The sequence below is a fragment of the Phoenix dactylifera genome, chromosome 11 (genome assembly GCF_009389715.1).
Source record: "Phoenix dactylifera cultivar Barhee BC4 chromosome 11, palm_55x_up_171113_PBpolish2nd_filt_p, whole genome shotgun sequence".
NCBI classification, from domain to species: domain Eukaryota; kingdom Viridiplantae; phylum Streptophyta; class Magnoliopsida; order Arecales; family Arecaceae; genus Phoenix; species Phoenix dactylifera.
In genome coordinates this window covers 11,017,236-11,027,956 of record NC_052402.1, presented here as the reverse complement: position 1 = coordinate 11,027,956, position 10,721 = coordinate 11,017,236, and the positions used below count along the sequence as shown (strand labels likewise).

Here is a 10,721-nt window from a genome sequence, read left to right as displayed (position 1 = left end):
CGGTTTCTTTAAATCAAATTTTAGAAAAAGCAATGATGCCCTTTTTCTTACCAAAAAAAAAAAAGATGAATCAGTGCTGTTCATGAACTGGTCCATAAACTATTTTATTTCTATGAGCTGAGTTTAGATGTCAGGTTTAGCCGCAAACAATATTTTAAAAACCCTATCTTACTATCCACACCTATATAATGGTATTATGTTGAGCACGGAATCCTTTATAAGTTCCAATCTCGTTCTTCTTTCATCCAGTTACAAGAATTTTTCATTTTTTATAAATCATAAAATTATTTTTAAAATAAAAAATAAAAACGAAAGAATTAAATATCTATTTTATATCAGATTTTTTACTTTTACTTTTACAAATAACAAAAGAGAAAAATAACATGGAATAAAATTGAGTCCTTTTTTTTTATTAACAAACAGTAAACTATTATTTTTTTGTAGAAAAAAAATATTTAAATACGTCCTCAACTTAGGATCAATTTTATTTAATATCTCTCGAGTCTACAAAATTTTAAAATAATCTTTTAAATTAGTTAAATAGTTTAATATGATTCAGCTATTTCATTTTCTTACCTTTATGTAATGGCACAGATATCATAACAATAATCCTGGATACTAATAATAGCTCATCTTCATTTATTTTTTTCAGACGCACAGCACAAGGCATAACAAGTGCGACATCCGTGAGGAACTGCTTATACCAAACTAATGATTCAGGCGACTTAATCATGATATAGCCTGTGCAATCAAATCCAACCCAATTTTCGAATGAAAACCATTGATAATGGGTGTCGGCATATCATGTGCAGTAGTTCAGTATCATCAATAAAGCCAATATCATTATCCTCTTAAAAACATATTCAAAATCCAAAAAGCTTGGTCAGAGTAAAGCTCTAGAATTTTGGAATACTTGGAAATATGTGATGGACCAGAAAGGTACCGCATTGGCAGTTCTAATAAAGTGAAAATTGAGCACCAAAATTCTCGCCATGGATGTGATTCACCGGTTTACAGTGTGGGGGCTTTCCTAACATATAAAATTAAAGAAAACCCCACTTCCTTTTGCAAGTCTCCTGTGAGTTATTTCCCCGCAAGTTGATAGTTTCGCTGAGACCGCCCTCACATGACTGGCGAAACAGCGGTCCCAAGATTATAGAGGGCATGGAAGGCCAAGAAACAGCAGGGCATGCCCATTTCCACTAACAAATCGCCACTTCATGTAATTTTTTTTCTTCTTCTTTTCCTTGGCTATTTTTTCCCCTTCTTTCCACTTGGAGCATGTACATACATTATCCGTTGGAACGGAGCGGGCACAATGATTGTGGCATACAGATGAGTGCCTAATACATCCTTGAAAATCCAAATTGAACGGCCCCGATCTTCCTGTGGGCACCAGCAGCAGCAGCTGCTGCTGCTGCTGCTGCAGAAATTCCATAGGGGGATCTTGCCTGCAGCAAGTTTGACTCCATTGTGATCCTGTCAGCTGGATCAGCCTTCCTCCCTCCTGAAAGAAAGAAGGGCGAAGCCCTCATATCAAGAGCTACGTCTGGGGCCATCTTGGTAGGTATGAACTGCTGGGGTTGTCTGTGCTGTACATACTCCCTCTCCACCTCTGCTGCGACTCTGTCAGAGCTCTCCGACTTGCCCGTGGTCCTGTGGAAACAGTAAACTGGAGGAATGACAGGCTGCGGTGGAAGCGCAGGATTCCTTATCAGCCTTCTTGGATCATAGGAATCCTTGAGACCTTCATTCTCATATGGCATTACTGAGCCAACAAGCTTTCCCGGCTTCGCTGAACAGAGGGAAAAAAAAGGGGGTATTATCAGTGCAGCACTAGGATGATAGCTGCTTCTTGCTATGGTTATTTTGTAATGAAGCACGTACTAGCTGGAATCCTTTGAGGTGCCTGCCAAGCCCTTGACATATTTCCCGACAACCTTTCTGTTTCTCGATAATTCTTACGTGCCTCATCTGAGGGTTGCCGGTCTCTGTATAGAGCCATATTAGGCCGTTCCTTGGGAGGAAATGGAGTAGAGTAGACAACTGTAGACCTGAAAGATACAAGAAAAAAATTAACAATTACAAATCCACAAGCATTCCAACAGAAACCTCATGATGGAAAGTGTGCAACTATGCAAGCAGCCGACATTTAAGCAGAACAAGAATGAATGGAACATAAACCATTAAAATAAACTAACCAGAGCCTTAGAGCCTTAGAAAAGACAACTGAGCTATCCTGTTATATTACAATCAAAAAAATAATGCTTCAGATAACTTGTTATCACATATCAACCAACCATTTTCTATGAGACTTCCAACTCACAGTACTTCAAAAAGTACACACGATTTTGGTACTTCCTATATATAGTTCCTACAATTCCTATCAGCGCCCTCCTAGATCAAGTATGGCTTGGGATAGGGACAAACAGCTATATATTAGGCCCTAGTATCAGAATAAAAAATATTGTCCAAGTTCCTGATTCAAGATATCCTATTCTTTTTCTTATGCATAACCCATATTCATATTTATGCCTCCTGTCATGGCTCAGATCAGCAGGCATGTAAATCATCAGGGAAGGGAATATAATTACCAAACACCATATATTCAGAAAGTAAGACACAATCAACCACCACTGTAATAATAGAAATTCACCAATAACTTGCCACCAGAACAAGATTACTCTCCATAGGTGTAGGTTACAGCATTCAACACAATCTGCAAGTTCCCATGCAGCACAATCATTGATATTATATATTCCTAGAAACCCTTCATTACCAATCATGCAATGATATCACAAATATACTGAGCACAGGTGTGCTGTCATTCCTCAGGATGCCTAATCATTGAGACCAAAATCAAAAAACCTATGCAATATGCAACTGCAACTATGTGCCTGACACAAATGATATCTTACATACACCTTATCCACTTAACACAAGCACAAGACAAAAATCATGAGATGCCATCATCTTCATGATAGCTAAATGCTACATGTGTAGGAATGTGGGGAATAATACCTAGGAAGAGAAACATGCTTTCTATCTGATGGAAGCACTGGCCCACTTTTGCCACCGTTTTCCTCGAGGTGAGCAAATTGCTTCCTGAATTGATCAATGGCACTGCATAAAAGAGGCAGACAGATAATATTACCATAGTTACAAATGTAAGAACATTTACAGTGAATCAGAATATAGAATGAACAGGAGAGAGGAAAAGAAAGAATTGGCAAAAGCAAAACCTAGGATAGAGGAAGGTTGTCCTCTCTGTTCCATTAACATAGTCCTTGAGCAATTGCGGATGATATTCCAATATCTCACGGAAGATAAGTTCCCTAATGTCTTCTTCAGTCACTCTCTGGCGCTCGAACTCAAACTCCATCTTTGTGATTGGTTGGCAAGATGGTTCTCTCTCCACTTTGGCCAGGCCTTTGAAGTATGGATCCGTCAATGCCTGATAAAATGTCAAATATGGAAAATCATATGTACAGAGGACAAGTTCTTATGATGCTATCCGCATAATAAATAACTGATGTAACATTAAAACTATTAAAGAAACCTCAAGCAAAAAAATGAGAATAGAGTGAAGAAGGAAATGCATCTGACTAAATATGCATACCTGTTCAGCTGTTAGCCGGTCCTTAGGATCAAACGCTAAAAGTCTTTCCAAAAGTTTTAGTGCCAGAGGATCTGCATTTGGGAACTTCTGTGCAAATTGTACAGGCTGTTTTTTCCTCATAGTGCTCAAGTATCTTCTTGCCTTCTCATTTCGCACCTGACGACAAAAACAGATGAACATTACATGAGGGGACCTTCAGCACTCATGTTCTAGCCTAGAGTATAAATCCACCTTCATAATGTACATTCATAGAATGAATACTGCCATACCCGAGATATTGTATCCGAGGAAGGTGTTCCAAGAAGATCAGTGATCAAGTCCAACTGATGAACCACATTTTTACCAGGAAATAAAGGCTTGCCTGTTAATATCTCAGCAAAAATGCAACCTATGCTCCATATATCAATAGCAGGAGTGTACTGCAATTTCCGAAATAACCATTCAGTCTCATCAAGAAAGACAAAACACTCCAAGACATGAACAGAAAGCTAACATCAAACCTCAACACATAGTGCCCCTAAGATATGATATTTCAGTTTCAGAAATTTAACATTCTGCCTGAACAAGCATTTTTTTAATTAAATTATTTTAGATTTTCGAAAGCTTTTTAGAGAAACCCGCTAAAATAAAGGCCCTTATCACCAAATTTTAGGATGTTTTGATGGTTCTCGAGCATCAGAATACTCCTACCAGGAGTACATGAAGACCACAACAGATAATCAACTTGACAAACAAAGAGGATAATGGTTGATACATGTCCAGTTGATGATCTTCCCTCTAGAAACAAGGTCATATATATCTTGAAGTGGCTCCTCAGCCAAGTAGATCCCATGGCCTACAATTTTCATTACTACATATGGAATCTCTGACTGTCCCAGGGAAGGAGCAAGAGTGCTGCCCATACAGGTCAAAGGTGCTCTTTCCAACTATTAAATTTTTACTTGGAGGTTGTACCACTAGTACAGAATGGTTGATAGAATCAAAACTAAATGCAATGTCATTATGCAAGCAAAGAAAAAATAGCACGACATTAGATAAATGTTTTGTAAGTCTGTCATCTGTATACCTTCAAAATAGCATTAAAATGTCTTTGGCAAGCATTGTTTTATAACAGGAGCTTCTTTAAAGTCATTCCTTGTAAGAAGGACAATAAAACAAGGCCAATGTCATCTTCAGAATATTTGTCTGGAAAATGAGAGATGAAGAAGGTCTATGCATCGCTGAAATAAAAAGATGAGAAGAAGCTTGAGGGAAAATCATTATAGCAGAATAGATATTGCTTTGGACGCTGGATGGGATTCCTGATGCTTTTGAAAATTTTACTAACAAAAAATCTCATCAGATCAAGTGCAACTAAAAGCCCATCTAGAAGACATACTTTCACTAGTAAACTTGTTCCTGCAGCATGCTGAAAATGGATTTTCCCACAGTCCAGTCACTAGACAACATCCCATTGTGGAAAGAAGCTTAACATAGCAAGACATCAGGAAGAAACACACTACGCACATTACTGCCCAAGATCAATCTCAAAAAAAAAAAAAAACATTAAAGAAGCAAAGGAAAAGAGACAGAACACACCCAAGACCATGGAACAGGCACGATTTCATAAGAAAGTCAGCAAATTCTCAGATAGGATTCCTAAAAACATAATAAACCTATGCAAAAGGCCAATCTAAGTGTAGCCATGTTGCAAAATGCTGATTAATGCATGATATGGCATCACAAAGATAAATATTAAATGGTCTTTTTAGTTCTGCACATTCAATATAGGATGCTTTTTTCACTCAACAGTAGAATAAAAAAATTACTAGCCTATAGAAACTCAAAATCATACTGTAATGAGAATTATGGAGCGGTGCAAAGCATACCTTAGAAAAGAATGATCCACATAACTCGGGAGCTCTGTACCATCTGGTTGCAACATAATCCTGCATAAAATAATGGTGCTTCAGAAGGTGAAAATAGGTAAAAGACTGGTTCGAGATGAACTAAAATGGCAATTGAGTATCTAAATAAGCTAGATGCTAGCAAATAGATTAGAAGATGACATAAGAAAATCAGACTCAACTCCTTGACATACCGTCCAAAATATTGTTGTTGGGGTATCGCTAAATGCAACTCTCGCTAGTCCAAAATCACAAATTTTGAGTTTGCAGTTGGAATTTGCCAGTATGTTCTTGGGCTTTAAATCACGATGATAAACATTAGCTGCACTCAAATGGGTTTGTATTAAAACCATGCCAAACACTCTTGACGCTACCAATAATAAACTACAGTATATTCCATCAAGCAAATAATGCACAAGATTGACAAGGCATCATAAATATAAATGTCGCCCACTAAATAATGAATCAAAAAGCATAAGCATTTCCTGTGCTTCATAAACAAGGGTTTCTAATAAATGCAGCAAATGCACACTAACATGATAACTCAGATAGAATTAATGGAACATTAAAATACTAAAATTTGGAGCATACAAAACACCTAAATCAAGATGCACAGTGAAAACTGAATAAATAGACTCAGATGACAACCCACTGCCTGATGATTGTGGGATTTTTTATGGTATCATTTATTAAACTGAAAGGAAATTTTAGCTCTCTTGTATAGACTTACCTCATACTTTTGATAGAAATGATAAGATTTTGTCAAAAAAAAAAAAGAGAATTAACTGATAAACAATATTTCACGACAAGACACCATATAAACAAAAGAACTATGAATGAAACTTTTTAGGAGTAGGAACCAATTGAAGCAGAAACAAAAAAGAAAGGAAAAGAAAAACAGAAAAGATCTATTGCTACTGCCACAGTCATAATGTCTTACCAAGAAAATCCACAAAATGTTTGCTTTCATCTATATTGATTCATGATGTAGCATAACTGGAAGGTTAATGATAACTTTTCTGTTATAACTGAATTATGTCGATTAAGAAGAGTTCAAATGTGTAATCGCAGCATGTCAGTGACCAGGGAACATCAAGGGCGGGGCAATTCTTTTCCCTGAACCAATCTGGTTTGGATAGTGCATATTGTAATACAGGTAAAATTTAGATCGGACATCATGACTTCAATTTTTACATGGAATGAGATAGACAAGACACTGCCAGAAATGGTTAATTATAGGTTGGACACGTCAAAATGACTGTTAATAGGCTCGTCTTCTTCTCCCTTGTCCGTCTCTTAGAATATGTCAAAGAAAGACACAAGAAAGAGTGACTGTTGTAGCAAGAGACAGTAAACTCGTCTGTTCAAACATGATAACAAAAACTAAATGGAGCAAATTGTCATAGTGTAGCTAGCTTTACCCAAAACAAACTTAAATCTGAGTGTACAAATGATTCTTTCAACTAAATTTCATCCTATTCCTCCATTCTCTTCAGCTCTCTCCTTCGATTCTCAGCAGTTGCATTTCTCAGCCTCCTCCCGATAGAAACAAAAGGCAAGACAGCCTGTTTTAATTTCCTCTCTTTATCGCCTATTTCAAGCAAGATCATACAATATCTAACTACAAAGCAAGCATATTATACTGAAGCCACTTGCCAAATTCTGTTCGATATTTAGATGAATCTGATTAAGGTAGCAATTTTTTTCAGCGAACATTAAGGTGAATATTTCAGTCATTTATGTTGAACAAATTCTGGTAGACAGTTAGGGGGCATGAATAACATGAGATGCTCTAAAATAAATGATAACTTAAGGATAAAGATTATGCCACAACTGTGAATTAGAATGTAAAGTCCAACAGATGCACGACTATTAAGTTCACAAGAGAGTAGCATGTCTAAAGATGAAGAGGGACTTAAATTTGGGTTGAAAGTTCAACAAACAAAGGCAACATCTAATGATACTTAAATGGACATTGCAAAAAAAGATTAGAAGATTTGCCTTCATTAACATTTAATAATTATTCATTAACAAAATCAGATGTCTTCTTAACACCAGACCCAGCTACAGATGGTACAAGTTGCTAGCAATAGTTATGTGCAGAGAGGCACTATATCCTTCAATGGGTAAAAATGTTCAATAAGAATTTTTTTGAAGAAAATTTTATATCAAATCACTCGATGGCACAAATGATGTTTGGTAATAATATGAAGGTTCAAACCTGTATGGATATATTTCAAAGCACGCAGAAGCTGATAAAGAAAAAACTGATAATGTTCTTTTGTCAAGTCGTCATTAGCTTTGATGACTTGGTGAAGATCCGACTCCATGAGCTCAAAAACAACATAAATATCTTTGAAATCCCTTCTTGATGGAGGCAGCATAATGTGCTTGATCTCTACAATGTCAGGATGTCTTAGAAGCCTGAGAAGCTTAATCTCACGGAGGATCCGAGCAGCATCAGATAAGTGTTCAAAGATATCATGTATCTTTTTGATTGCCACTTTTTCACCAGTATGTGTATCAATTGCTGAACACACAACTCCATAGCTTCCTTTACCAATGACCTCCTGAATTTTGTATCTATTGGCATCACCATATTCAGTGAAAAATTCCATCTCTGATGAACTCTGCAAAAAGTCATCCAATTGCAATAACCGATGACATTTACGGCAATACAGCAGGTAACTTTTATCGATGCTAACGGCAGAGGAAAAAAGATTTTATGTGGAATCAAAAGAAAATGGAAACAAAATAAAATTTTAACAGCAGATTTTACTAAAAAGGCCATCGCCATGTAATGTCCATCTCTCTCAAAATGTGTATAGATCCTAGAAAAAGTTATAAGATAACACCAACAGAACATATATTTATTCTATTATTGCTAATCAATTAAAAATGACTGAAAAGAACTACAGTGAACTACTGGCTTCTCAGAGTCCCGCAACTCTCCTAGAGCTCTTGGAGATTATATCATAAACAATTTTCATTACATCTATAGTTCAACAGTCAACGGAATTTCATGTAAATAAATTAAATTCCTAGAACTTTATAAAAACATTAAAAAGTAAAAGGCGAAAGTTGCCAAGCAGGCTTTTATGTTAAAGAAAAAACCTTTTTAATTCAAATTAAGTATAAGAGAATTTCACAATTATACATTTCACTTAATGCAAGGAGCTAGGAAGCAATTTTTTCCTGATCAAAGAAACATTGTTAAAGCAGGGTTCTTCTTGCTGTCACATATGCACTGATCCACTTGTCCTCAAGGACAGGTGACAGTTGGCATGCATGGCCCTGTGCCAGTCACACAAGCATTGACTGAGATTTATTGAATTTTCAAAAACTAAATTGTTTAAGAGTTTAGCATCAAAGAATAACACCAAGAACCATCTCATACATGATGTAGGCGTGTCAAGCCTCTCAATCTTAAAGTTTATCTCTCTTTACAAAATACCAGAAAATTTTCAACCATATCTAATGATAATTCAACTGAACTTCGCACTCATCAATGCTGAAAATGGAAACAAGAATAGAAACAACAACAACAACAATAACAAAGAGAATTCCCTAAACTCCTTGCTTACGCTCAGAACACGACCTGCCCCCATCGCACCAACCACACAGAACAGGCAGTCCAACAAAACAATAACTTCTGTAGAAGGTACGCCACTATGAAAAAGAAAAACAGGCAAAACTAGGCGGTTGATTGAGGTCATGAGATGCGAGAAAACAACTCAAAAGGAAACCTACCTTTTATACTAAAAATATTTGCATTCCAAGAAAAAGGAAAAGCGAGGAAGAACTTATCATAAAAAAATGCGGGAAGTGAGCGTGGAACCTGGTTCTTAGAAACAGTCTTGTCATGGACGATAAGAAACAAAAGAAGAAGAGGATTGCAAGAAGAAAAAGGGAATCGAGAAAGGAGAATTATGGAAGAAGAAAACGAGCAAAAAAGTTGAACAGTAAACAACCAGCATTCGAACGATTCCGGACGATGCAAAAAAAACGTATTTACTAGCACATCGCCAATCCAGTTCGTCTACGAAAAGACTTCCCCTGAGAAACCAGTCTCATACCCAAATCGAACAGAGAAGCAAAACCAACAGCCTAAGAACAGGTCGAGAAAAAATCTGACCTTCCTTCGATGATCTTGCTGCATTTCTTCACAGATCTCCAAACCCCAAGATTCAAGATCTCGCCTTTCCCTCTTCTTGCCTCACGTTCCACTCTTTCCCTTGTTCTTGATGTCTCTCCTCAAATCTCTCTCGAAACCGAAAGATCTACGGGAAATCAGCCACATTTGTCCCAGCTACCCGTGCCCCGGATCACCAGCCCGAAGTCCCGCCCCGACCACCGCCAATCCTCCGGATAATATAAACACCGAAGCCGATCAAGCCGATCTCTCATGCACTCCACCACCCTCGAGACGACAACGCGGGCGACGAGGCCGCCGGCCGCTCCAATCATAGAGTGGAGAAGAAGCCCCTCCTCCTCCCCGCTTGTTTCATCTCCGCCACCGCTGCCGCCGCGCCCAGTGCCACACAATTCCGGTACGTCCGCCGCTCAAGAACCACTCCACCAATCGACCAAGGCCGAGATCGAAATAGATATCTAAAGCGAAAGAGATAAATGGGAGGGGGGGGGGGGGGGGAGGGGATCCAATCCCTAATCCTGGGCGGGTTATGCTTCGATTTTCAGAAAGAAGAAGAAGAGAATGGGGGAGAGGAGGGAGTGGGGTTCTTGTTCTTGTGGTCATGAATCTGGGGCGTTTATATATTTTCGGGGGACGAGAATACCCCTCACCGGCAAGCGGGGTCGTATATACGGAAGTGGCAGTATGGGGTAAATAAGGTGGGTTGGGGGGCGTTTTTGAACGCGCGGCCAGCGGATCCGGTCCGATTTGGCGGGTTGCGTTTGCGTGCGTGCTGCCGGACTCGGCGCTGGCAGGCGGAGGTCGGAGCCGTGGAATCTTCCCTCCGCTTGAATTGATGGAGTTTAATGGGGGTGGTAAGTTTTAGCTACAAGAATTGATATCTCAACTAATTCTTTATTTTTTTAGGTTTCAAGTCCCGTGTTTCTAGAACCAACCGTTGCAGGTTTTTCCGACTGATATCTCAACTAAAATCATGCTTTTCTATGAAGACTCTTGATAGGTGTATAAATTGGGTCATAGATAACCCCTATTTCATTTAATGAACTCGAATTTTCATACATCT

At 38.2% G+C, this 10,721-nt stretch overlaps 1 protein-coding gene across 1 annotated transcript; it reads right to left on the bottom strand.

Annotated features, from left to right (window-relative positions):
• Positions 1–820: 820 nt before the first annotated feature.
• LOC103713239 (mitogen-activated protein kinase 10) lies at positions 821–10,249 on the bottom strand. The gene is made up of 10 exons (XM_008800101.4): positions 9,641–10,249; positions 7,727–8,135; positions 5,700–5,827; positions 5,488–5,547; positions 3,889–4,038; positions 3,620–3,775; positions 3,243–3,454; positions 3,022–3,123; positions 1,888–2,054; positions 821–1,795 (listed from the first exon to the last, which is right to left on the bottom strand). The coding sequence occupies exons 1-10, from the start codon at positions 9,662–9,664 to the stop codon at positions 1,344–1,346; spliced, it is 1,860 nt and encodes a 619-aa protein (XP_008798323.2). The 5' UTR covers positions 9,665–10,249; the 3' UTR covers positions 821–1,343.
• Positions 10,250–10,721: the final 472 nt, after the last annotated feature.

Excerpts from the sequence above, each read along its gene's own strand:
- LOC103713239 (XM_008800101.4), bottom strand. The coding sequence starts at position 9,664 with ATGCAGCAAGATCATCGAAGGAAG. Across the intron at positions 3,776-3,888 it reads CCTCGGATACAATATCTCGG|GTGCGAAATGAGAAGGCAAG; the intron begins GTATGGCAGTAT and ends TTTTGTCGTCAG. Across the intron at positions 1,796-1,887 it reads ACCTCAAAGGATTCCAGCTA|CGAAGCCGGGAAAGCTTGTT; the intron begins GTACGTGCTTCA and ends CCCTCTGTTCAG.